This window comes from Mustela erminea, chromosome X (genome assembly GCF_009829155.1).
Source record: "Mustela erminea isolate mMusErm1 chromosome X, mMusErm1.Pri, whole genome shotgun sequence".
Lineage (NCBI taxonomy): Eukaryota > Metazoa > Chordata > Mammalia > Carnivora > Mustelidae > Mustela > Mustela erminea.
In genome coordinates, this window is record NC_045635.1 from 55,720,352 (window position 1) to 55,748,209 (window position 27,858).

General features: G+C 38.1%; 1 protein-coding gene across 2 annotated transcripts in view; it reads left to right on the forward strand.

The window, feature by feature from the left end:
• Positions 1 to 27,858, forward strand: part of AR (androgen receptor) — a 206,626-nt gene that overhangs the window by 153,579 nt on the left and 25,189 nt on the right. For both annotated transcript variants that reach the window (XM_032329947.1, XM_032329948.1), the window contains one exon: positions 14,966 to 15,082. In XM_032329947.1, the coding sequence (XP_032185838.1) occupies positions 14,966 to 15,082 (117 nt within the window). The remainder of the gene's footprint in view (positions 1 to 14,965; positions 15,083 to 27,858) is intronic.

A 27,858-nucleotide genomic window follows, 5' to 3' on the forward strand; every position in this document is an offset into this window, starting at 1 on the left:
GAACTTTTCCAGAAAACTGATCTCCAAAAAGTCTAGGTTTTAATATTTTTTATATATCTTATTAGAATAGGTAAAATAGTCTGCATGCCTTCTAAAACATAGCAGAGTTACTATAATTAACTTGTTTTGTTGCTATTTGGAATACTATGGAGAAAAGAATGGGAGTAAGAGTCAAAGTACCTGATTGTGGTAATCATTTCACCTCTTCACTGCACGAGCTTGGACAATTCTGTTAACCATTCTAAACCTCAGTTTTATCATTTGTAAAATGACAATAATTGCCCTGAGTAGCTCATGTATTGTTGTGAGGTTCAGAGAATAGAGTGGTTTGGAACACTGTCTGTAAGTTATAAAGCTACCTACAAATGCAAGGTGGAGGTTATATAAATGTTTATGATTTGGGAAGATGCTGGATATAGATGAACTGTTTCCTATTGGTGAGTGTTTAGGGAACAAAGAAGGGGTACGCTCAATATGAAAATGGCTAAGCCTGAGTAACACCAGTGTTGCCTAACATTAGTTGCAGATAATTTTACATTCCTGATGTTCCAGAATAGGTCTCTTTCAAAACAGGAATTTTGCAAGTATCCTTGTCCTAAATTACTAATAATTATTGATGTTTTATAGATTTTTAGAGCCAAGGATAAGTGTTGTGTTTTTAGGAAAATTTCTTGTGCCCTTAGTGCTAAAAACGTACTCCAAAGTGCATAGACACTCAAATACCTAGGGACCTTTGGGACAGTGAAAAAAGAACAGATGAAGTTAGACCTGTTTGTCAGCTGATGTTCCTCCAGTTGGCCTGGGTGGTTTTTGTTTTGTTTTGTTTTGTTTTGTTTTTCATTAAGGAAAGCCTAGCAACATGTACTTTTGAGTTCTTCTGACCTTCCTAATCACAAATGGAAAGGAGTAATTTACTCATTTTGGGGTTCTACATTATAGAGGAATTTTAAGATTAATGATAGACTTCTCATTTGGTCAGTAACCATTATTTTTGTTCACAATTCAGTTGATTTAAACAATTTTGGTGAGGATTCTTTTGAAGAATTCAAATGTATAAAAGGAAAATATATTATCTTTATGGCAAATGGACGGTAAGGATGGACCTTTCTCAATGAATGCAGTTTCCCTGTCTCATTCTCTGATGGTTGGAAGGTAAAGCCTAAGAGTGTTTTAACTAAGCCGTCAGCATGCCAACAGTTCATTTTACCACCCCACTGGCCTCCAGACGTCATTTTCCTAGCCGTGTCTATTGCTTGGTTACAGTAACTGGTCTTTCAGATAATAATCACCAAAATGCAAACCAAAGCAGAGGCTGAGGGAAGGAACAGTAAAAACCTGTTTGGCCATCTATCTCAAGGCAATTGTAAGAGAAAAATCTTTGGTTTTGGTACAAAGGGAGAGAAAAATGGATGGAATCAGTGTGTTTGTGATATTTTAGACTTTTTGATGACCAACAAATCATCAGTTAAATTAATCAAACTTGGCTCTTTCCAACCTCTATGCCTTTTCAAATGTATCCTTTCCGCTGCCTGAAGTGTTCTACATTTCCATTTTACAGTAAGCTAAATTGAGGTCCAGAGAAGTCAAGTGACTTACTCCAAGTTCCAGCTAGTAAGAAGGAAGAGCAAGGACTTGAAAGCAGTTTGTGGAACTGTGGAACTATAATGCCCCATTTTCTCCCTACTGTACTACTACACTGGCTCCTTTTGTTATAGTTTCCACTAATTCCTCGATGAGTGTCCCACCTCAAACCTTCAGCACATTTGTGGGGCTTCCCTAGAGTCAGAAAGAAATTTTGGCTTCTTAGTGCTATGAGTCCATCACAGTGTGACTCTCCTAAGGGGAAGAGACTCAGAACAGTTCTTGGGAGAGACTTGGAGAAGGTGGCTATGAAATAATTGGGATGCAGGTTCACATCTTCCATCTTCTAATTAGTAGTGCCTCAGCCCTCAGTAGGAATGGCAGTGACACCACAGGCAACCTTGACCTCAGTGAGGCAGCATATTTAGGGGAGGCACTAAAAGCTTCTCCAGATTTTCTTGAGGCTGTTGCACAGTTCAGTTAGTCCTTCATGGGGCCCAGGCTTAGGTTTTTTCTTTCATATACCTTTTCCTTTCGTTTTCCCTTTTGTTTTCTTTTCCTTTCATCTTTTCTCCTCCTCACCACCCCATTCCTTCCTCCTCAACCCTGCCCCTTCCTCCTCCCTCTCCTCTCCTCTTTCTCTTTTTCTTCTCTCTTTTTCTATCTCTCTCATCTTTAATCTTGTTAAGAAACATGTAAGCATTTTGGTAAGGTCTAAACTATAATCATCTTAATATGTAGCTTTTGAATTTTCAGGACATCAAATCAGAGCAGCACCCAGAAGGAGAACACAGTGCAGATGTGTGTCTGTGTTGTAGTTTATTATATTTCAGTTTTCAAATTTGATCTTAGGTGACCCCCCTTCTAAAAAAACTATATAGGAAGGATATTTAAATAATAAATTTGAAAAGCTCTTTATTATGGAACACTTGATAAATAACATTAAGTACAGTCCTTGTGTGCTTCACAATAAAGATTTCAGCAGTCACTTCAGCCTTAATCATTTCCTCTTGTGTTCCACATGATCCCATAAGAATGCCCATCATTCAGTTAGCTCCTGTGTACCAAGTACCTGAAACTTGCCAGACACTTCACATATATTATTTTGAATTCTCATGGCCCTGCAAAAATGGATGATATGATCTCAATTTTATAAGGGAGGAAGCAGATAAATGGATGATATGCTATTTACCCAAGATTATGCTATTTGCTGTAACTACTAAACGATATTGTTGGGATTCACAATGCAGTCCTTCTAACTCCTCTAAGTCTATGATCCTGTCACAGGACCATACTTCTGTGCCACTTAACAAGTGGCTAAGAACAAGTGGCTTGCGCAATCTATGCCTAATAGTCTCTGAATCTCCGGGATGAATTAATTTATTGAGAGATTATTGATTTCTGATCATGCTTCCTCATCATTTTACATACAAAGAAATTGAAACTTGAAGGAAAGCAATGATTTGCCCAACACCTCACAGCAAGTCATTGAATTCAAGCCATGACCTATAGCTTCTTGCCCCATTCCAAAATCCCTTTATATTCTTTTGTATTATCGCTGCTTCATGTGAATTTATGTGTTTATTTCAAGTTTCTAAAAGGCAGAACCTAGGATTTCTCTTTCTCCTCTACAGATTTAAGCACAGGCTGAACAATCGAATTTTCAGAGGGCATTTGTTAACTAGCCAATTTTGTTGTTGTTGTTGTTGATAGCAAATGTACTTTCTCTGACCCTATTAGAAGCACAGCTCCCCTAATTACACAGTGTGTTGAACAGGCAATGCACCTGTTGTGAATGGTTATTCTAAAACTGGGAAGTATAATGTGCTGGGAACCTTTTCTTGTTTTCTGTCTGAGATATTATGAAATATAATTCCCTTGTGTAGGTAGGGATACTGAAACCCAAATAGGAGAAAAGATTTGTCTGAAGGTCATAGGGAAATTCATAACAGAGCTGTGCTGATTTTAAATGTATATTTGGAATGCACAATACATGGATATGATACAAAATTTTAAAATCACAAAAAGTTAAAGAGTTAAATATAATTCTGAGCTGTCATCCCTCAGGCATGTAGTTCTCTTTCTGGAGGATAACCACTATTTATTAGTTTCTTGTGTATCCATGTAGACATAGCATGTGTATAATAAACATACAAATATATATGTTAAGTATATCAATGTGTCAATCAATACAGCAGTATTCCTCACAGAACTAGTGTTCTGTATTGTTTTGTATCTAATTTTTTTCACTTTATAGTGTATCTTGGAGATTGTTTCACATCAGTATATATATGTAATAGCTTCATTTTTTAGAATTATTTATTTATTTATTTGTCAGAGAGAGAGAGATAGAGCATAAGTAGGGAGAGTGGCAGGCAGAGGTAGAAGCAGGCTCCTTGCTGAGCAAGGAACCCAATGCAGGACTCAATCCCAGGACCCTGGGATCATGACCTGAGCTGAAAGCAGGTGCTTAACTGACTGAGCTACCCAAGCATTCCAATAGCTTCATTTTTAATGGCTGTACTGTATGCCTATATTGATGGGCAATTATGTTGTTTCTAGTCTTCTGCTCTTATAAACAATGTTTCAGTGAATGTTCCTGTATAAATGTCATGTCATGCATGTGCAAACATGTGGTGGGTCAAAGCATGTGTCCATTTTAATTTTGAAGGCTTTTGCCAAATTTTCCTCCACAAATGTTGTAAGATCATTATTATACAGAATTTAGATCTGATAAAATTTATAAAAGAAATGGTTACATTTTACATGGTACATTGTAAAATGGTACATTTTACAAAAGAGTTATTATGTTGACCTTAAAAAGTGTTCATTACAGAGTTTCTTTAAATGTTCAATCTTTAAATTTAAAAGTGAATTCAGTTTAAAGAAATGTTATTTATACACAACTGCTGAGGAATACAGCTATTGGGTAATGCATGTGAAAATGCTAAAATTTCTCTGAAATGCACATGAATCTCTACAAGCTGTGGTCAAGTTATATTATCAAACCCCAGAGGTGTGCTTGGGTGAAAGCATAGGGAGAAAAGAACAATGGGGCCAGACTCAATTAGGAGAAAGGAAAAACTACAATTAGGGAAGAACGAGTTGTGTGCCAGTAAACTGGATTTCTTCCTGGAAGAGGTAAGGGTCAGTGGGGAGCCCTTGATTTTGTAGTGTCTGCTAATTTCCATGCTGTAGATACTCCTGTCAAGAATGACTTAAGCTACCAATATTACAGCACTGAATGTGAAATTGGGAAGTAATGCTCAAAATCAGTTTTTATGAGTCATTACAAGCCAACTCCAGCACAACACTGGACAGAGCTCAAAGGAAGACAGCTTGAGAACATAAAACTTGGGTCTGACCAAATGTCAAATGACCTTGGCAGAAGTCAGCTGGCCATTCCTCATGGTGTTTTCCTTGGTGAGTTTGGAGCCTGTACTTCTCCCAAATGGTCTTTCCAAATCTCATCTGAAGAACATCATCTGTTTGGTGCTCCCCAAAGTACTTATCTGAGTGGCCTGAACCTCACTGGTCTCCAGAGTATTCCTTTTCCTTTTGCCAGGGTATAGACTCTGTGCCTGGTGTTGTCTAGCCTGTTCCATAGCCCAAAGCAATATCTTGGGAAAAATTTACCACGAATCAACAATGCTTGGAACTTCATTTAAAAGAAGAGAATTCCTTGGACAATTAAGCCAGAGAGGTTCTAGGCTGTCTTGGCTCCAGAAAAAGTTACATCCATAGGATGCATGGCCCTAAACAGGCCTTAGGCTTGTCCCAGTCTATATAGGTCACTTGGGGGGAGGCACTTACTCCTTTTTTTCTGTAGAGTAGTCGTTTTTTTGTGTTTTTGTGTGTGTGTGTGTGTGTGTGTGTGTGTGTGTGTGTTTCCCCCAGGGGAGGCCCTTAGAGTTCTCCTTGAATCACATCCAGGAGAATTTTGAGACCCCCATCAGAAATTCCAATGTGAATAAAAGACTTCTGAATCCACCTTCCTTAAGTTGCTACTATTTTCTTAATGTCTACCACATTGCCTTCTAAATTAAGGGAACCAAGGCCAAGAGAGAAGTAGAGATAACACACCAGGCCAGGTCACTTAGGGATTCAGTGAAACAGAAGGGCTAGTCTTCAGGTCTTCCTCTTTCCTGGTCTGTACTCTTTTACTGTTCTGCACTGCCTCCTGTCTTTGAAGGATTGTGTCAGGGCCCAGTTGAGAAGAAATAACACACTGACAAGGGCAAACATCAGCATCACAGGTCATACAGACCTGGTTTCTGATCCTGCTTCTGCCACTCACTAGCTGGTGACTATAGGTAAGTCATTCAGCATCTCTGAGACTTATTTTCCTCAATTCTAAAATAGGAACAGTAGCTACCTGGAAGAGTTTTGACAAGAATTAAATGAAGTAACATCTTTGAAGGCAAATTGAATAGTACCCAATGAAAGCACAGTGGGATTCTCCACTTCTTTTTATTGTTCTTTGCCAGGAAGTCAAGTGTTACTCCTCCTTCACACTTTGAATAGGCAGTATGGGTAGTTGTAGAACATTCAGGTCACATAAATCAGGATTGAGGCAAATAAGATATTTGCTCAGTTATGGTGGTTAAATAGAAAGCACATGCTCCCTGGATGGAAACTGAGCTATATGCTTTGATGTAAGTAAGCACTCTGCACTTCGGGTTTCCTCATATATAAATTGAGGGTAATGGTCTGTACCTTCCCTCCTTTGAAGAAAGTCTCAGTAATATAATGAATATGAAAATTATTTTGAAATAATAAAGCAAATGTGCAGAGCATATAGTGGGCAAGAGACTTGAGTTTTAATCCTATCACTGTTATTGACCAATTATTTAATCTTGGTTTTGCCCATTCAGCTTTCTGGATCTCAGTTTCCCCATCCGTAAAATGATAATGTTGGACTAGAAGATCCCTGCAGATGTCCTAGCCCCTTCTGATAGTCAAGGAGTTTATTATTTAAATAATAACGGATATGATTTGTATAATGCTTTATGCTTTTTATGTTATTTTCACATGTATTATCGCACATGAGAATAGCACTAAACTACTGGACTATGAATAAGAAGGCCTGGATTTTTGTCCCTATTTTAACATTTTGACTCATTCTATAGCCTTTTTTATTCCCTTAAAGATTTTATTTATTTATTTGAGAGAGAGACAGTGAGAGAGAGCATGAGAGGGGAGAAGGTCAGAGGGAGAAGCAGACTCCCCGTGGGGCTGGGAGCCTGATGTGGGACTCGATTTTGGGACTCTGGGCTCATGACATGAGCCAAAGGCAGCCATTCAACCAACTGAGCCACCCAGGCACCAGACTCATGCTATAGCCTTAAGCAAGTTTCCACCCACCCCCATTCTCTGAGTCTCAGTTTCTTAATCCATAAAATAGAAGATATGGTGTTTGTGGTTAAATCACTAGGTCTTAACTTTTCCACAAAGGCCTGGGAACTCTTTACAGAGTTTCTCTAAGATAGACCACAATGCTAAGAATGTAGAGAAAAGGAGAAAGGGAGAGGTGTGGCAGGATGAATTCTAAGTTTCCTATGCCTACTTCAGGTAGATTAGGTTTAATTTTATCTGTTTTCTATATATGGGGCCTCTATGTAATATTTCACTTATAAAAAAAGTTTCACTACCATAGGAAAAAAACTTGATAAATGTGCTGTAAAGTCTTAGGTATTAAAAGGTGGGATTCAAGAAAATATGCTGTTTGGTAGCTTCATTTTTGTTGTTTTAACAAAACAGGATATTGTGAACACTCTTCTGAGTTAAAAAAAAAAATGACTCACAGCATTCTACTGCATAAATACGGGATAATTTGACCATCCCCTTAATGTTGGACATTTACATTTTTCCAATATTCCCTATTTTCATAATGCTATATTGAACTTCTTCTTTATGCTTAAATAATTATTTTCTCATAAAAAAGATTTCAAGAAATGGAATTACTGGTTAAAGATTATTTGTATTTAATTTTGGGGGGGTATGTTCCAAAATTGTTCTCTAAAAATATACACTCCTACCAGTAATATATCTTTGCCAATATTTGGTATTTAATCTTTGCCAGTCTGACTTATGAAAATGACATCTTATTTAATTTGTATTTGTTATTTCCAGTGAAATTGAAGTTCAACAATTTTCATATATTTATCGGTCTTTTGTATTTATTCTTTTAATTTATTTTTCATGTTTTTTGTCTATTTTTCTATTGCACAGTTCATCTTTATATATCAAGGAAATTGACCACTGCTTTTACATGCTTGATGCCAATATGTTTTCCTTTGTTTGTGGTTGTCTTTAAGTTTTATAAGAAAGTTTAAATGTCTTCTAGTCAAGTCTATCAAAATTTTCACTTATATTCTGTATTGCCATTCTTTAAAAAGCCTTTTTCTACCTTTAAAAATAAAAAAAAAACTATATTTCCCAACAGTACTTTAATGCGTTCCTCTTTTTTTTTTATTAACATCTGTAATCCATATGGAGTTTAGTTTGGATGGTAGTAATTTAAGTTTTTTCACTTTCCCAAATGATTAACCAGTTGTTCTGACACCATTTAATGAATAAGTCATCCTTTCTTCATTGATTAGGATAAAATACTATATATATGGAGTCTGTTTCTGTCTTTTCTGATCTCTCCCACTGATCAATCTATACTGGAGCCATTACCAAACTGCTATAATAATTATGGCATTATAATACTTTAAATGTTTGGTAAAATTTTTTTTCAAAAATATCTTGGCAATATCACACATTTTACTCCTTCAGGTAAACTTTGCAATTGTTTTGTCAAGATTTGTTTGGGTTGCTTTAAATTTGTAGATTTCACTGTGGAGAAGGGGACCAAAATCTTTACAATATTATATCTTCCCATCTAGGAATACTGTATATCTTTTTACTTAACTCATGTCTTCTCTTACATTCATATATATATATATATATATATAGAGAGAGAGAGAGAGAGAGAGAGAGAGAGAATTTCATCCATATAAGTCCTGCATTTGCACTCTAGTTATAAAGTATGAGAAACCCAATGTTCTTCAGTCTTTTCTATAGCTTCATGATGAACATTAATTTTTGATCCTCTTATTTTCCTGATATAATACTACAGGAGTTGGTAACTCCCCTGCCTTAACTGATCTGCTTTAAGCAGAATTTTTCAGAATGAACATATTGAAGGAAGCCTGACCAAACATTGGCCTCAACTCATATTGCATGGCAGCACCAATGGGGATGACTCTCCCCCCCCCACCAAAAAAAAAAAAAACAAAAAACGCAATAGAAATGGGAAGTCTATGGAGAAAATATCTGAAGTTGGTCTCCTGACCTCTATTCCTGCCTGAGTTTTGGATCATACTTATTAAGCTTTCTGATGGAAGAATAGGACCATGAAGAAACATGAAGAAAACCATTAGGGCAGTAAAGGACTTCAGACCCAGCTGGCATGCAGAGGACCTCATGTTATCCCATTATGTGACCATTCATGGTAGTCAAGGGCTTTCAGCTGTTCCAATAAAAGATTTATCAAGCATTAAATGTGCAGCCTGTTTGCAATTCTAGAATGTAAACTTAATCTCCTTCAATGCGAGAGGGGATTGTTGTATTTTGCCAGAAATTTCATAATGACATTTTTGTGAGACCGATTATAGGTTAATATAAGCTTGTTATTGAAGGTCAACAGTGTCAAAGAGCTGATATAATATTTGTAGACTCTGAGGAGGAAGAGATGGATAGGAGTTTGTGGTTGTCTGTGTTAATTATTCAGTCACCTAGGCTACCATATCCAATAGAGGACTTTCTAAGACCACCTTGGAGCAGGCAGGCCCAGATCTCACTTATACTTCTGTCAGCTGAATACTGAGAAGGCATTCACAGGGCCATACACTTGCTAGACAATGAACAAAGATACCTAACACCTACAGAGTGTTCTCTTGAGGCTACACTCACCCATACTACATCTCCATTGGATGCAGGTGCCAAATTTTTCTCTAGCTCTATCACCAACTTCCTATGGCTTGTGACATGTCATTTCAATACTTTGTGTCCATTTTCATAAATGGGGAGTCAGGGCATCACATTGGGACATTTTGTTATAAGGCTTTTAATATCCTTTACAGTCCAAAGATGATGTAGTTCTAATTAGACCCAACGGGTTGAGGTCCAAGGAGACAAATACTGAGTTTCCTGGAAAGAATAGCCTTATAAAATGGAATCCAGGAATGGAATAGGCTGCAATTCATGAAAGGATGGGACAACCCTTTACAGGGATGTTACATAGGGGAGTCAAGCCTTGTACAGAGGAGTGGGTGTATTGTGACCAAATACCTTTTAAAATTCTTTCCAATCTGTGAGAATCATAGCCTTATGGACAATGATTTTGAACAAACTAACAGTGTGATGCTGGGCAGGTCAATTTCATCTTAGCATCATTTTTTTCACTTATATAATGGGGTATACGATAATCCCTATTATACTACTTTGTACAAGATTGTTATTAACTTTTGTGAGCGAATCAAATGGGAGACATTCTAATCTTATGTTATTATATTTCATAATATGTTTTAATTTATTGTTACTATATGTTATTAGATGTTTTATAGTTATATAAAGGTTATATAAAAATATATATTATATATAAATTTATATATTTAATATATAGGAGGTATATTTAATATATAGGAAGTATAAATATATATTTATATATTTAATATATAATAAAAGGAAGACAAAGCAACTTTTTTGATTGTCCATTAAAAAATGAAGAATTATAAAAAAATTTAAAAATGAAGAATTATTAGAAAAAAGTAGCAAAATAAAAATCAAATATAGACAAAATTATATATAAAATATATAAATTTATATATATAATCAAATATAGAAAAGATTATATATAAAATATATACATTTATATATAATCAAATATAGAAAAATTGTATATAAAAATATATAAATTTATATATAATCAAATATAGAAAAAAATTATATATAAAATATATAAATTTATAAATATTTATAAATACTTTATAAATTTATAAATATTTTATATAAAATATATAAATTTATATATAATTTTTTTATATTTGATTTTTTTGCTACTTTTTTCTAATAATTCTTCATTTTTAAATTATTTTATAATTCTTCATTTTTTTAATGGACAATCAAAAAAGTTGCTTTGTCTTCCGTTTCAATATATAAACTTAATTTTCCTATTTCTTTTTTTAATTTTTATTTAATTTTTAAAATTTTTTTCAGTGTTCCAGAATTCATTGTTTATGCCCCACGTCCAGTGCTCCATATATCTAAATTTATTATTATATAAATACATGTACATATTTTATATATTTTTATATAATGATAAAGATATATAATATATATTATTATGTATTATATTTTAATTCATTGTTATAATAAAGAACCCTGGTAACTTCAGCCATACTGGAGAAGTAGAATAAATAGAAAAGAAGTAATAGCAACCCAGTGGTTGTACACTGATTCTGCTATCATTTGGGGGTTGGTAATTCAGGCAGGAGAAGTGGATTGAAAGCAACCTAAAGAGGGTGTTCCGTTCCCTGTTTTTGTTCCTAATCCTGTTTTGTTCCATTCCCTGTTTTGTTCCTAAACTGCAGATGAGTCACAGTTCCATTTTTAGGAGATTCCTTCTATATCCATCTTTGGGACCCTCACCCACATGTTAAGTGTCATTTAAAACTTTAAAGGCACTATTCTAGGGGTGCCTGGGTGGCTCAGTCATTAAGTGTCTGCCTTCAGCTCAGGTCATAATCCCAAAATCCTGGGGTCCAGTCCCACACCGGGCTCCCTGCTCAGCAGGAAGCCTGCTTCTCCCTCTCCCACTCCCCTGATTGTATTCCCTCTCTCACTGTCTTTATCTTTCTGTCAAATAAATAAATAAAATCTTTTTAGAAAGTAAGTAAAGGCACTATTCTACTTCAAAAGAAACACACATCATATGTATGAATTTATACGACTTATTATGTTATATACTTTATGTGATCACACATACACACATATATAAAGATAATTTAAGAACCCTATTGTGGGAGTATGTACACCCACACCCATGTGCATTCACACATACATGAGTACACATACATGTGTATAAGCATATATTTTATACATACGTTGCATATGGCTTGCAATAACAATGCCTCTCTAATACTGTTAAGTGCATTGATTTTTGAAGGACTTTAGAAAACAAAGAGAAAAGACTGAATGCAGACATAAGAGGCAATGTTACAATAAGTTGCTATCCTAAAAGAAGAAAGTTGATGGACAAGAGACCATTATTTTGGTTAATGTCTTGCTTATTGATAATACTTGTGACTTTTATATGAAAGACTCCACAAATATATTATGGATAAAATCCAGATATCATTTAAGGCTTTGATCTGGATATGGAATTGCTAAGTGTGTTGTACAGCTGAAATTAATATAGCACTGTGTGTTAACTACACCAGAATTAAAGTAAATAAAAGACTCCTTGAGCTGGAAAAGATTTTAGTGATTTTTCCAGTTCAAACATTACATACTATCAGTGGAGCCCAGAGAGGATAAAGGACTTGTCTAAGGTCGTATAGTGAGTTAGTAATAAGACTGAACAAGGATTCCATCTTGTGACTTCCAGCCTAGTGCCCTCTCAGTTATCTGGGACTTAAAACTTTTTCTTCAGCAGATACTTTCCTCTGTATCCTTAACAGCTATTACAAGGTCTGGCCCATAATAAATGTTCAGTAAGTTAAATGTATTGGTTGCACTGGGCTTTGCACTTACTCCTGGGTAAATTGTAAAGGATATCTGCATTTTAGGTCACATTGTTTTAGGCCAGGAGACACTCTGGGACAAAGTATGAACTATAGCTAGGGAGATGAGCCAAATTGAAAAAAATATTTTCATACTTTTACCACTCACTCAGAGGGTGTTTACTTTTAGCAGCAGACTCTAGAACTCCTGTGGGAGCCCTAATCCAGTGGCTCTGCAACCATTCATTTACCAACTTGGGTTCATGAGCTGCTTTATTTTTCACCCCTGTGGAAGAAGGGATTCTTCAAAGGAGTATTCATAATGACCCGGTTTTACTAATTAATGTGAAAACTAAATCTAAAGGTCGCAATAGCACCAAAATTGTGGGGATGTTCCTGTTCTAGAATACCCACAGCACTGAACATGAACCTACTGGAGTTAGATATAGGGCCTCCCTTCTAGGAGTTGATACTCAAAGACTGAATGGCACTCATAGCGCCATCCTTTCTGTGCATATGACAATCCTCAGTTTGTGTAAGGAAAAGGCTGTCAGTTGGGGAACCTGGGTGGCTCAGTTGGTTAAGTGTCCAACTCTTAATTTCAGCTCAGGTCTTGATCTCAAAGTCACGAGTTTGAGCCCCACATTGGGCTCTGTGCTGGGTATGGAGCCTACTTAAAAAAAGACTGTTAGTAAATTATGTGTTCTGTTTATACCAAAAAAAAAAAAAAAAAATCCAGTAGCATAGTGGAAAGAGTACTGGCTTGGAAGCCTTAGTTTTCTCATCTGTTAAGTAAAAGTAATGGTAGTAGTATCTACGTGTTATTCATTTAAATAGAATAACTGTGGTTCTTCATTTAAATAGCATATATAAACTTGCCAACACAGGCTTTGTTTGTAGTAGGTACCTATAAAATAGTAATATTATTCCTTCATTAACCTCCAATTGAGTGTTCTTCAAGCAAGTCACCTTCCCAGAACTCATCCTTGGGTTGTACTGGGGTGATTTTTAACAGTTCCTTCAAGTCCAGCATTTTGGAAACCTTTGACAAGAGAAGGGAATGAGAGAGGAAAGTGGGGGGAGAAAGGGAGGAAGGGAGGAAAGAAGGAAGAAAAACAAAAGTCTTAAAAAAAAAAAGGTCTTGCTGACCTGGCTACTACTGAATCTCATACATAAAATAACCTACTATAATACATGTGTTTTCTGTGCCCGGTCTGTACATTTTAGGCTGAAAAGGGAAAGAGGAGAAAAGCTATAGCTGAATTTATGTGTTTTTGTCCCTGCTATCAAATAGCAATTTATCTTCCCTACCACAAACATGCCTCCTCTGCCAAAAGAAACCTCCCTAAAATCCCAGTCTCTCCCATAAACTAAAGCACAGCAGTAAATAAGAGTGACTTGGATTTAAAAAAAAAAAAAAAAGAAGGGGTGGAGTAAGGGGGTTCACAAGCTCAGGCTGTCTAAAGGCTCCAAGCATGAGAAGTTCTGCATGTTTCAGAGCAGCAGGGTATGTATCTTTGTCTATTTCTTTTGGTGACTGTGCCTACGTATCTTTCTGTACCACTTGTGTATTCATTCAGTGTTTGTTGAAGGCATACTGTATGCCAGGCATCTGTTGGGAGCAAGGAGGTAAAATATTGAGTAAAATGTGTTTTTTAGTGGCCTCTGTGTTTTTTCTTTGAGCAGCTGTGATCCTGAGGATCTCTGGGTCTGAGCATGTGTGTATGTGTATGAGTATGATTCTGTGTATCTGTGACAACTCCAAATGTGCACAACAGAAATTGTTTTTCTTCTGCTGGCTTCAGAGGACTTCCTTTCACCTGTTGTGATTCACTTCACAAAGAGTGAGGTTCATCTCTGATTTGTATAACCCACAGGATCGGGGATATGATCACTATCAATTTAAAAGCAATTAGAAGTCTCTTGGTGTTCTCTTTTATAGAAGTTTTACCTGTATTTTTATTATGAAAAATAAGCACTGTAATAGCTTAAGTATGACCCTTTGAATGATTACAGTTGTCAGGAGGTAGAAACATTGCCTAAATCCAAATTGCTGTGTCATGCTAAAAGAGTGATAATTTCTGCCATTGGTCACTTTCCCATGGACACTCTTAGCTTTCTCTTTTTTTTTAAGATTTTATTTATTTGTCAGAGAGGGAAAGTAGGATAGCAAGTGCACAAACAAGGGGATGGGCAGAGGGAGAAGCAGGCTCCCCACCAAGTAGGGAGGCCAGTGTGAGGCTTGGTCTCAGGACCCTGGGATCATGCCCTAGCCAAAGGAAGACACTTAACTGAGCCACCCAGGATCCCCATTCTTAGCTTTTAGTAAAGGTAGAACATCTTACTTCTATAAACCTTGTCATAGTCCTTGTCATAAAGTATAGCAAGACCTCAATTGTTCAACCTTATAAAAACACCTATGAAAACCAAACAATATAGCATATAAGTAAACCAGGCTGAGTGATTTTGTGTGATCAAATTGTTTAGGGCTATTCTCTGTCCACTTCTCTCGTTCGGCAGGATGTATCCTTATGCCATTTCTGCCTAGAAATACTAAAGGAGAGAGACTCTGGAAATGCATCATGGGGCATCTACTGTTCTGTTTGTTCTCCCAGGTAAACAGAAGTACCTGTGTGCCAGCAGAAACGATTGCACCATTGATAAATTCCGAAGGAAAAATTGCCCATCTTGTCGCCTCCGGAAATGCTATGAAGCAGGGATGACTCTGGGAGGTATGATACTTTTCTTCTTTTTTTCATTTTCTCCCTCTCCCTTCCTCATCCTCTGATTGTCTCTTTAAACCAGATTTTCCTCTTTTGGTGCTTCTGAGATGGCCAGCTGTGCTCTAGACAGAAACTCACTCTTTCATACCCAACATGGCCATCAGCCAGCTAATGCCTTTCTTTATCCTTAACCATGTCACATCCCACTCTGGGGCTCAACACTGGAGCAGGAGGTGTGATGCAGGGATCAGGACCCATCAGGGGGTGAGTGAGTATGGAGATGATTATGAAGGATTCCCCAGGGGACACGGTGATACTGGCCTTATGTTGTTGAATGATGACCAGGATGAAAGAATTACAGAATCCAGAGTAATCACAGGTGCAAAATGACTCAGGCACAGGCTGGACCTGAATACCCAGGAATATCCTCAGTTAACTACCCCTATATTGTAGGACTGGCCACCTGGAATGAAAAGCTGCTTCTCTTTGGCACCTATGACTAGGATGTCAAGCAGAACCAGTTTCCTATCCCATATCTCCCAGGGTTGAGCAGGCCTTTTAATCATTTCCCTTTCTTTGCAAATCTGTTGATAACTTCCAACATTTTTTTTTTCATAACACAGTGGCTTGACAGAAGGGAGATACAGCTTTTTCAAGGGCAGCCATTCATCCTAAGGCTCTCTGTCCCCTAGTCTGTGTCTACTCTGAGCACTGTCAGGATTCCAGAAAGGCTTGGCTTTCCTTCCATTTTTCCCCCTCCAGATTTTGCATTTCTTCGTGTTTACATCTGTGCAGTGGCAGGGTACTCCCTGCTGCCCGCTGCTTCTAAAAAGAAGCACAATTCCTGAGAAAAGCAAGCTTATTAGCCTACTTTGATTTGGAAATGGAACTCTGAAGAAAAGCAAGCTCTCTTCTGAATGCCTGAAACAATAGTCTCCTACCTGAATATTCATTATCAGCCTGGAAAACCCAAATTCCTAGAATCCTGCCTTTTTCCCTGCCCCTCTCAAGGCTAATTTAGAGCATTTGTGCATCTCTGGCTTTCTGCAAGGTGCTCAATACCTTGTCTGCCTATGTACATGTTTATAGAAACCAACTTGTTTTCTATGTGTGGGTCTTCATGTTGATAACTGTATCTTCCCCTCCTTACAGGGCAATAATAGCCTTTAAACAGACCAAAGTACTACAAATGAATTGATTCAGGTTCAGTTTGAGACAGTTGCAACAGAACCATGTCAAGTAGTGTCTAGCACCCCCAGACGTCACAGGCAGATGCTCTGTGAGTAGTTTTCCAGGCAGCCACATTAAATGAGACTCAAATATCAGAGAAAGACTAATCTTGTTCTTATTTTTTTGGTATACTCTAGAGAAATCTTACAATTGTGGTCTGTAGTTGGGAGGAAGAAGCAGGACTGGTATAGGGAAGTACAGAAGGAAAGTCAGGAAAGGTAACAAAAGGGGACTGGATATGAAGAAGTTTTCTTCATATGAATGTTGCAACCCTACGGTGAGAGTTCTGATACACTCAGCTCTCAGTTATTTAGCTCTCTGTGAATTGTGTGTAAGAGATGGGGCTCCCAGGTAGAGACCCCCCTCAGTTTTTCATCTGCTGATATGAATTGTAAGCCTGCTTTGACACAGGTGAAGTTTAATTGTAACCAAAGATCTCTGAAAATTTGAGTCCAAATCTTAAAATAAAGGGAAATCCTTTTTTTTTAAGATTTTATTTATTTATTTGACAGAGAGAGATCACAAGTAGGCAGAGGGGCAGGCAGAGAGGAGAGGAGGAAGCAGGCTCCCTGCTGAGCAGAGAGCCCGATGCGGGACTTGATCCCAGGACCCTGAGACCATGACCTGAGCCGAAGGCAGTGCCTTAACCCACTGAGCCACCCAGGCGCCCCTGGGTCCAAATCTTAAAATTAGTTTCATGTTTCAGCCAACATCTCTTAGTATAAAACAGTCTGTAACATGATTATAGTGAAACCCTTTCAAAAAAGAGTAATTTCACTACTCCATATATCAGTGAGGCATAAATCTGTAAATTAATTTCACAAAAAGAGTGGTATACTAAATTTTCAAATTGATTTATTAGATAGAGTGCTCAAATTTGAATGGACTTGGTCAACATAATGAAAAGAAGGTAATACTGTGAATGGCTTTCACTTCAGTTTCATTTCTATGACAGTTAAGTGTCATATAGACAGTTGAGTGTCTATTGTATACAATGGCACCATACTAGGCAATAGAACTCAGGCTGGCAAACTTGAAGAAATGTCTACAAGATACAAGGTTTCTTGATATCGTGTATGTGATCTTGCCTTTGGAGTCAGGCAGACCTAAATTAACTTCCCAGCTCCATTATTTACTGTGCCCCCTCTAGGCCTCAATTTCGCAAAGTCTGTAATTTAGTGATAGCACTCTGTGATGTGAATGTGATGAGCATGAACATCGTTGCTAAACTACAAAGTGCTAGACAAATGTGAAGGCTTACTGTGACAGTGAGATCCCTAGTAATTTAGATGGTAAGCACTTCCTAGTTGGCTTTTACCTTGAGTTACTCGGCATGCCCTATAATATGTAATAATTCCAACAGGCAGAGAGAACATCACCAGAAATCACACTTAATCACCTCAAACTAAACTAAAAGTACCATCAAAATCCTGTTTGAAAGCTGATTCTAGTAGTTAAGGGAGTCATATATTATATTCAAATTTCATGTCATTTACATCCCAAGTGTTTACCCACTTAAACACCATTGTTTGAAAAGCATAACTTTCCATTTTGCTAAACTTATCTCCACACTGCCTGATTCTCTGCTGCAAACCCAGCAAAGTGGTTAACTTGCAAATTTGATGTTTACCACACCTTTACTCAAAACAATGGGAAGAAGAATGAAAACATAAATGTAGAGTGGCCCTTCTAAATACTTTGGCAATAGACTTCCCTTTTCATAAGATTTGGGCTTAGCATAGACATTCTGATCAAACTGAAGGAGAATTCATATAATTTTCTTTTATTCTTCCCATCACTCAACTCAAAATGGTATAATACATTCTAAAATGGCAACTAGGAATGTGGCCTTAAGCAAGTCCCTTTTCCCCTCTGAGGCTGTTTTCCCATCATGAAATTGGGATAATGCAATTTACCAAGGACCTTTCTGGCACTATCGTTTTGTGATTCTGGGTGTAAAGTCACAGAAAAAGCATATCAGTCTTTCTTTGGATTAGGTAGCCATCCACTGCCCTCACAAGTACAGACAGTCTAGATTTGAGTATTTTGACTTGCATAATAGTTTTAGCTACTACAGGTTACTTACACAGGTAAGATATATTACTTGTCTCAAAGTAGACCAGATATATAAATTATTGAGGGAGTGGAGGGCAGAAGGGTTATCCTTGTATCTTTTTTTTTTTTTTCATCCTGTATCTTAAAGAAGCTGGCGCTCTATAGCTGATGCTTGCTTAGTGCTAAGGCCTCAAGGTTTCTAACTGGCTTTCTCTGTAGTGTTCCATCTACTATTTGGTGATGGGCTCTCCTTAACTCAGAGATATTTAAAACACATAGCATTTTCCTTTCTACTTCTAGGCATATGAACATGTTCATTGCTTCTTTTCCTAACAGGTCTTGGTGTTTCTTGGTATTTCCAAGGGTGGCTGGGTTCTCTGGGTGGATCCCTTAAAGACTACTTTCAGGCTATTAACAACCCATTCACCACAAGGGTAGGACTTTCTTTGTACCTGGCTCATTTCTGGCTGCTTTTGAAAAGCCAGACATTGCTAATTGCTTCAAGAATCTAAACCTCTTGCCTACTTTTAATGTAAGAAAATACTTACAAATATAAATTTCCAGAAAAGGACCTTTCCTCTAGTGAATTAACTGTGGATTTTTCACAGCTCATAGTTAGAATAAGTGTACAACCCTCTTTCACTATTCTCTGTACTTCCCAAGGATATACTTCCAGTTTCCAAGATGTAATGAGAAAAAAGGAATTGCCCTGACCTGCCATCTTCTCTTCTAACCCTTCTTTCCTTCTTATTTACCCTCCTATTCCTTCCCAAACATTTCTTTTTTTTTTTTTTTTCATTTTGCAACTCTTGAGTTCTCAGCTTTTAATAAAGGACATTAGCCCCTACTTTTACTCCTTCCTGTCTTGGACCCTGGAGATGGTAAGCCCTTCAGGAACTTCATGTAGCAGCCAAACCCCAGAAGAGGAAAAGAAACCTGGAACATGTGAGAATCTATAAACTGTTCAGTGTTTTCTTCAGGGGTTGCTTGAGAAGTATCTTTCCTACTAGAAGACTGAAGTTTACATGTGAGACTCAAAACTACTAACAGATCTGCATGTTTTAATAACCTCCAGGATTCTCCAGTTGGGAGGATGGCTCAGGGAGCCCATGGCCTTGATCTGATGTCATCATGGATGTTACGGTTTGTTATGTGGTTTCCAGGTTGAAGACAGTCTTGAGGCCATCTCTTTCATAATTCTGCATGCTCAAGAGCAGCCCTGCATTGGTATTTCTGGATTACATATCCACACATGTCCAGATGCAAGAGTGATTCCAACACTGAAACACTATTCACAGCTTGGTTCCTCAGGAGACAAGTTTCACAGCATGTATCCATCCATCTATATATCTGTTCATGCTTCCATCCAGCCAACTAGCTAGTCCTTTTATCGTTCTATCCATTCATTCATCCATTTATCCATTTGAAAAATATTTATTTATTGAGTATGAACAACGTGCCAGACACTAAGGTAGGCATGTTGGAGATGCAGAGATGATTAGGATAAAATCCCTGGCCTCCAAAAGTTAAATAGGAGATAGAGAGTGATAATGAATACATATCAACCTTAAAGGATGAAAAGGAAATGCCTGGGAAGAAACTGAATGAGATAGAAGGGAAGGGGCATTCAAGGCAAAAGGCACAGTTTGAATAAAGGCAGAGAAACATAAGAAAGAAATGTAATGAGGGTTTTAGGAAGAGCAAGTCATTTAATATGACAAGATCTGGGGAAATGGGGAAGGTAAGGTAAAACCACATTAAAAATGGACTTAGTTATTATGCTAAAAGTTTTGGATTTCAGGCAGCTGAAATCTGTGACATGGGATAGACACATTCACATATCATTTTGTGTGTTCCTACATTTGTTTCTTTAATACAATTACTGGCAGCATGAGTGTGATATAGGTGAGGACCTACACTTTAGAAAAATATGTAATGGGCCAGGGAAAGAGAGAGAGAGAAAGTCTACACCAAATTTTGCTTCACACCTAGGATTGCAGCCTTGGTTCCTGAGGTTAGTTGCCTCCATTTGGGTTGATACCAGAAGTACTGACCATGTGCAAGAGTTCTTCCTTTATACAGACTTCTTGCCTTGGTCTAGGCTAGTGTTTCCTGACATGGATTCTGAAAAACTTAGTTTCACAACATGGTCCATGAAAAATGATTTTTATGGTCAAATAATTTATGCAAAGCTGCATGTTATGGTCCTGCTCAGGAAGACTTACAGTACTTGTTAGTGTAACACAGACTTTGGCAAACACTGCAGTAAAATAGCCTGAGGAGCTTGGTAACTCATGATTCCTAGATTTAATTCAACCACAGAAACAATTTTTTATAAAACACCTGTTAATATCCTACAAAACCACTATTTTCTGGAATGCACTTTGGAAAACTTGGGTACAGGTAAAGACTGTCCTATAGGCAGACAATACCCCTAGCCCAGTTCTTTCATTTTGTAGATGTGTATGCCATTGCTCACCAGGAGACTCATTCAAGAATGCCTTTGTGACCAAAAGTAGACCATCCTCACCACATCTCAAGAGGATGCACTGGAGGACATCAAAACCTCTAAAGTAAACCATGTCTGTTATATTATTGTGATACACAAATGTCAGCATGTAATCCAGGCCAAAGTAGCATCATTGTCAAAGCCATCTAATGGCCACAGGTACAGATTTCAGACTCAAGAAAGATGCTAGACCAGCTATTTTCAACAAATATAATGACTTCCAGCATTGCACATAATGATCACTAAATGTTTGTTAATACCCAGATATTATTCCCTAAAAAGTTTAATGATAATCCTTTTGTGCGAACTCTAAATAGCCTTTCAAGATCTACCCTGACCTTCTTTGCTAAAGTAGGAGGCCTATAAAGCATAAATTTGCAGACTTTGGGTCCCACTTCCCACCCAGTGATTGGGTCCCACTTCCCACCCTACCTCCTATTCAGCAGGCAGCAGAGTATCATAAAGAATCAATAATGTGGAACTCAGTTACTAAGATTTTCTCCCTTCTCCTTTGACTCTAATAAGAGCCCTAAAAGTCTTCAGGTTGGAGATACAAGTGGTAAGTCTCAATTCTAAGAAGTATGCTACTCCCACACACAACTCAGATACCTGAGTGCTCCTACAGATGGGCATAACTGAGAAGCAGAATTGCCCTATGAACTTTGATATCAATATGCACAGGATGTGACTCAGCATTTACAATCTGTTTCTCTTTTTGTGTGTGTGTTTTTGTTTTAAGAGGTCCTATGATATAGTGGAAATTGTGTAAGGCACTCAGATACAGACAGGTGTCATTTCTAGTCCTGGCTCTGCCACTTACTATCTTAATGACCTTGGACAAATCATTAGATATTGAGCCTAAGTTTCTCCAACTATACTATGGGAATAATAAAATCTTCCTTACAGAACTGTAAGTTTGTAAAGAAACTGGTACATAGTGGACACACAAAATATATCACTGTACCCTCTAGTGCTGTTTTGGATGAGAATCGGCCTGTGTGCTCCCAGTCACCACTGCTATTATGATGTAGCTTTTAGTACTGGTTCCTTGGTTCTCTGGTCTCTGTATCACCTTTGAATCAACTCCTGAAATCTGTTCTTCCTGGTCTAGATCACCATACTCCAGTTGCTTGCATACAAATTTTGTGACACTTTGGATGGAAAAGGGTATGCTTCTCTCTAATTATAGTTCTCAAGCAAACTTGCATGCGGAGAACCAGAGACTGTCTCACAATTCCTTCAAACCAAATTATTTGGGACAGCACATATATGTTGTAGTCTGTCTTTGAGTCTTTGCCTTTAGATAACTATGGTAGAAGCAAATAATTTTTTCAAGTCATCAAAATTAATGATACCCCATATCTGGTACTTGAATGAGTATCTTACTTGTAAAATTTCCACTTAAAAACCTTGAGTTTTTAAAGTGTAATAGGAGCAGAAAGATTTTATTGTTGTTTACTTTTTGCTGTAAGTGCTCTAAAATCCCTCAGTTGCTCTTGAGAGAGTAAAATGATGTCATAGGCAATATTTTTCTAAGGCAGTAGGCAGAAAGCTAAGAGTACACAGAACATAATAGGTCATATATACAAAGACAAGTATTTTCTAAATATAACAATTCAGAAACAAATTATTTGAAATAACATAACTGCTTATTTGGAAATATTTAACTTTTGATTTAAAAAGATAGCCACCTGCTTTTATGAATTGTAGGATGTAGTCCTTATCACAAAAGCATTTAAAATATGTTCTTATTGAACTGAACTTATACATAGACAATTTACCTGATCAAGATGCTTTTTTAGAGAATTTTGCCCATCTTTTAGGATCATGTTTGTATGAAGTAGAACTAAGGGGAAAAGTACATGGCCACCCAGAAAGCAGTAGAGCCTTCAGATTGTCTTTTATTGATAATGTTTCCATGACAACAGGTATCTAGGAAGTAAATAAAATGGCATCACTATCCTGGGTCACCTTTTTAAAAATAAAGTTCCACTTTCCTCGACTTAGTAAATCCTGGCTACGTACACTTTTTAGATCTCTTAAGCCAGACATTAGAAATGAGTTTCTTTCCACTGCTTGGACTAATGGTTCTGTGGCTGAAGTGAAAATTGATTGTTGAGGGACATTTCAGCCTTCTAGCAGTCAGCAATTAAAAACTGTAAGCACAAATCCTGAAGAAATCACCTGCAGAAAACTTGGACTGGAATTTAGAACTAAGAAGAAAATCTGGATCTTGACCAAGATAAAAAGGTCACCAGCCCAGGCCTGCACAGGGTGGTGTGTCATGTTGGCCACAATGAAACTGAAAGAGACTGAGGACTCTCCCCAGGGTGGAAAATGAGGCATAGAAGCTTTGATTAGTGAGCTGTTAGGCACAGAAACATTAATTTTGAAGCATTCCCATCTCCAAGCTGAGTAATAATGCTTTTAATATTATGGGATTGTTTGGCTGCTGCAAGAAATTCAGAAGACCAAATAGGGAGGCTTTGTTGGGCTCTGAGTAGCTATAATGAGGCTGTTAAATTCTGCCTCCTTCTTTTCCTCCAGATCCTCCACCCCCACTGACTAATTATTGCCCACTGTGCACAAAGAGGCACACACAAACACATATATAGGCTTCTTAGTATATGTGTCATTAAGGCAGAAAAGGAAGGGGGGAGAAAACAAATATAAGTAAAGAATTTTCCATTTCCCCCCCTTGCCTGACTTAACAGGTCAGTAGGAAAAGAGAAAAGAACCCCAGACTAAAATGGCAGCCACTCCCTTGCCCCAATTTTGCATGCTGCCGCTAAAATCAGAGGACCTTGCTCAGGCAACTGATTATGGGGACTTCTACATGCAAGCCCACTTTTAGGTTGCTACATTCAACAGTGTCTCTCTATTTTCATATTAGAAAAATTCCGGGTTGGCAGTTTCAAGCATCTCAAAACAACCAGACACTGAAGAAAGGCTGACCTGCTACATTCCAGAATGAGGGTTCTAGAGGGTTCTAGTGGATAACTTGGAAACACCTGGAATCTAGAGTTTAAGGCCTCAGATGTTTGCTCATCAGTTCAGATTCCAGTTTTGGGTCTGGGGGTTACTTTCTTGGTTAATGACTCCCTGAAATGGGTCTGATCATTTCCCTACCTGACAGGATGTTGTGAGGACTAGCTCTAGAAGTAGTATCAATTACCAGTCATGTAGTAGTATCAGGATTGTTGATTTCTGTAATATGACTTGGCATTAGCAGAGTGCTTTTTGATTATTCTTGATTGTATGTGATAGCACTCAGGTGGATGGACGCAGTGAAGCTCTGGTTTCGTTGTTTGCTTTCCAGAGCATGCTGCCAGGAAGAAGCTTTGCTGTGGAGACTCAAGGTGCTACCTAGAACAAGAAGCCACTGTGCCTACCTGAGGCTCCTGTGGCCATTTTTACTTGGTCATTATTCAGATCATGAGTTTCCCCTCACCTCTGTTCTGCTGGACCACTGCCAAGCACTTTTATTTTAACCTCAGGCCCCATCACAGAGATGAAGGCAGTAGCTGATCCACGTAAGTTTAGTAAACAAGGACCAGATTTCTGCTTCTTCTGCAGGAGCAGCCTTAAGAAGCCAGCTGGCCCCTCTCTCTAAACAGATCAGGGAACTAGAGTCAGTTATTTTCTCCTTATTCCCAAAGTCAAGGTGATTCTGTTTTCAGAAGCACATACTCTTAACCCTTTCATGAAGAGGGAGGAAGGAAAAACCTAAAAACCAGTGCTCCCTTCTCTTATTTCCTACTGAACTTCGGATGAAGGACAAAAGTGGATCAGACTCAACCCCTTACTTCTAGCCTTAGTGTCCCCACAATAACCCCAGTACTCATTCACACCATCCACTTGCCTCTTCATCAGGTGTGAGGTTTTGTTCTTTTCTCAAGCCAGTGTCAAACTTTACATTATTCTAAGAGAAGAGGCACTTAGAGTTTGTAATGTCCTGCTATTCTGTCTCTGCCCTCAAAGCTCCATACTGGAAGAAGTTTCCTTCTGGTGGATGTGGAGTCTGTGAGACTAGGGGCAGACAAACATGAGAGTGAGAGCATTCTTTTTTTTTTTTTAATATTTATTTATTTATTTATTTATTTGAGAGAGAGAAAGTGAGACAGAGCATGAGCGAGGAGAAGGTCAGAGAGAGAAGCAGACTCCCCGTGGAACTGAGAGGCCGATGTGGGACTCGATCCCAGGACTCTGGGATCATGACCTGAGCCGAAGGCAGTCGTCCAACCACCTGAGCCACCCAGGCGTCCCGAGTGAGAGCATTCTTTCTGCCTTGCCTGGGGCTTGTATTTTCCACCCTTTTCCTTCTCCAGTCTCCACCTACACACACACACACACACACACACACATACACACACACTCTCTCTCTCTCTCTCTCTCTCTCTCTCTCTCATTCTCTCGTCTCTCAATGCCTCCCTCTCTCCTTTGCCTTCCTCCATCCTCTCTCCCTCCCTCCTCTCTCAATCCCTCTCTCTCCTTTCTCCCTCTTCCTCCCCACCTCCTTTCTCCCTCCCTCCCCCTCCTTTTCTCCTTCCCCTGACTCAGCAACATTCTGGAGAAAAGCCAAGGAAGGACTTTAGGAGGGAGGGGAATTTCCCACTCCTTTGGACAGAATTTTAATCTCCAGTCCAAGGAGAGGTTCCCTAATGTGGACTGAAAGGCTAATGTAGTTTATTTTTTAACTGCTTTCAGTTTGTTTGAACGTTGCATATTTCTGCTAGTGTATTTTGCCTTATAAAATCATTAATATATCAATGGTATTTTCTTATTTACAACAGACTGACAATTGAATTAATGCTGTTAACTTTGGGTCTTTTTTTACTTTTCTCTTTTTCTTTCTTTCTTTTCTTTTTTTTTTTTTCCCTCCTCTCATTTGCTTTCCAGGTCATGCTGACCTGTTCAGCCTGGACTGTTTCACATTTGTTTTTAATGTCAGTTTAAATGTAATTGTAAAAGCATGTATGCTCTAAATTCATGTAGTTACTTTTTCCAGTGGAAAAGCCTGGTATGCAAAAGCATTTCTAGGCTCTATAATTTCACATGAGCAGATTTTTGGGAATGACTCTGTGCCCCTCACCCAGGATGGCATCTGGACAGCGACTCCCTTTCTTCTGGCTCACTCGTGAGAAAAAGACTTGGAAATAGTTTCTGCCAGATCCTGTGCTTTGGCAAGTCTATGCAGCATTGCATATCATTCTATTATTAATTACGTTTACTCCTCCATGAACTAAAAACCATTAGACTAAATAATCCAAAATAAACCTTGAAAGATAAAATTTGATACTCCTTTTTGCAGACTATTTCTCTGAATCAGAATTGGGACTGGGAGGAGAATGGAGACATGGGGGAGAGGACCAAGGAGCCTTCTTGCCTGAGAAAATTTGGCCTACACTTTTTAGTGTACACTTATATTTGGATACACCCCTTACTAATCTTTAATTCCGTGCTTTCCTATGACTAGCTCTGTTCCCTGCCTCTTGTCCTTGTTCTGTTTCTTCCCCACTCCTCTCCAAATGACCCTCCTCCCCATTAACATACTATTCAACCAGATGAAATGGAAAGATTACCACCCAAGAAGTCAGGATACCTGGGTCTATTTTGTGATCTGCTACTATCTAACTATGTGATGGGGGCAAAACACCTTTGACCTTCAGTCTACTTACCTTTTAAACATGGAATGATATGAATGGGAGAGGAAGGGATAGACAAGAACTGGGGCCTTCAAGTATTTTCTTGGCAATGTAGCCTTTTCGTCTAACAAAATCTGACAAACAGTCCCAAATGTAGATATGGAATAAAGCACTGCTGTTCTGCTTTGAAAGAAGAAATCATATCCACAGGCCCACTTTACCTCCTCTCAGTGTCCCTTAATGGAACTTGTAGACCTCTCAAGGCTCTACTGTTGTAGTAGATTTGATGTCTGGGGCTCTTATAACTCTATCTCCTAAATGATTTCAGTCCCCCTGGAAACTCTGTATGTTTCATCAGTTACCTTATTCAGAAAGTTGTTTACCTGCATAAGATAAAGGGGGTGAAGCAGAGCCATGTGGGGCCCAGCAGCTAGCAAAAGTAAAAGGCATAATTTATTGACTAACGGAATTTGCTCTGTTCTAAGCACCTTTGTCTTAGCATGCTTTCTCTTCTGGAAAATTACAACAGCTCTGTCGGATGATCCTATTATTATCTTAGGAGTCTGAAAACTGTCAGTTTGGCCCTCAGCCTTTGGCTTGAGACCAGATGCCCAAGGTGGAAGGCAATATTTCTTATAGATTGCCACCCTAAGCCATTTTCCAGAATGCTTTCTAACTAAAGATCCATTATTGGAAGATGTCATAGCCTGCCCACTGGAATACAATTTTACCAGGTTCAGAGCACTTTCACTGAGATCATTTCATTTCCTACTAATAATAATCCTATGCAGTAGTCAGGTCACATTGGAGCCAATATATAAATGAGAAAACTGAGGTGCAGGAGAAGTCAAGGGATATGTCCAAGGTCACATATCCCATAAGACTCTGAATTAACCACCACAGTAATAAAAAGCCCTTTATTGTAAATAACACTGTAGAATTTTGATGTCATCATTGTGTTGAGCCTCCTTATGTTTAGTGTATTTTTTCATCATGCTTCAATCTTGGAGAGACTTTCTGGGGATGTAGAATCGGCTCTCTACTCCCAGGTGCCACCACTATAACTATATATTCCTCATTAAAAACTTTATTATTTAGGTATTAATAATATCCCCCACTTTACAGATGAGGAGATTTGGGTACAGAGAGGCCAGGTCTTGTCCAAAGTCACACAGCTAATAAGCATAGAGCCAGGCTTACAACAGATGGTCTGGCTCCAAATTCTTTGCCTTTTATACATATAGGAGAAAAGCAAGTGCAAAAGAAGGAAAAGGGTATTCCCGAGGTTCTATAGTGAGCTCCCCCTGAATCCTAATCCAGTGTTCATCTGACCTTCTAAGCCTAAA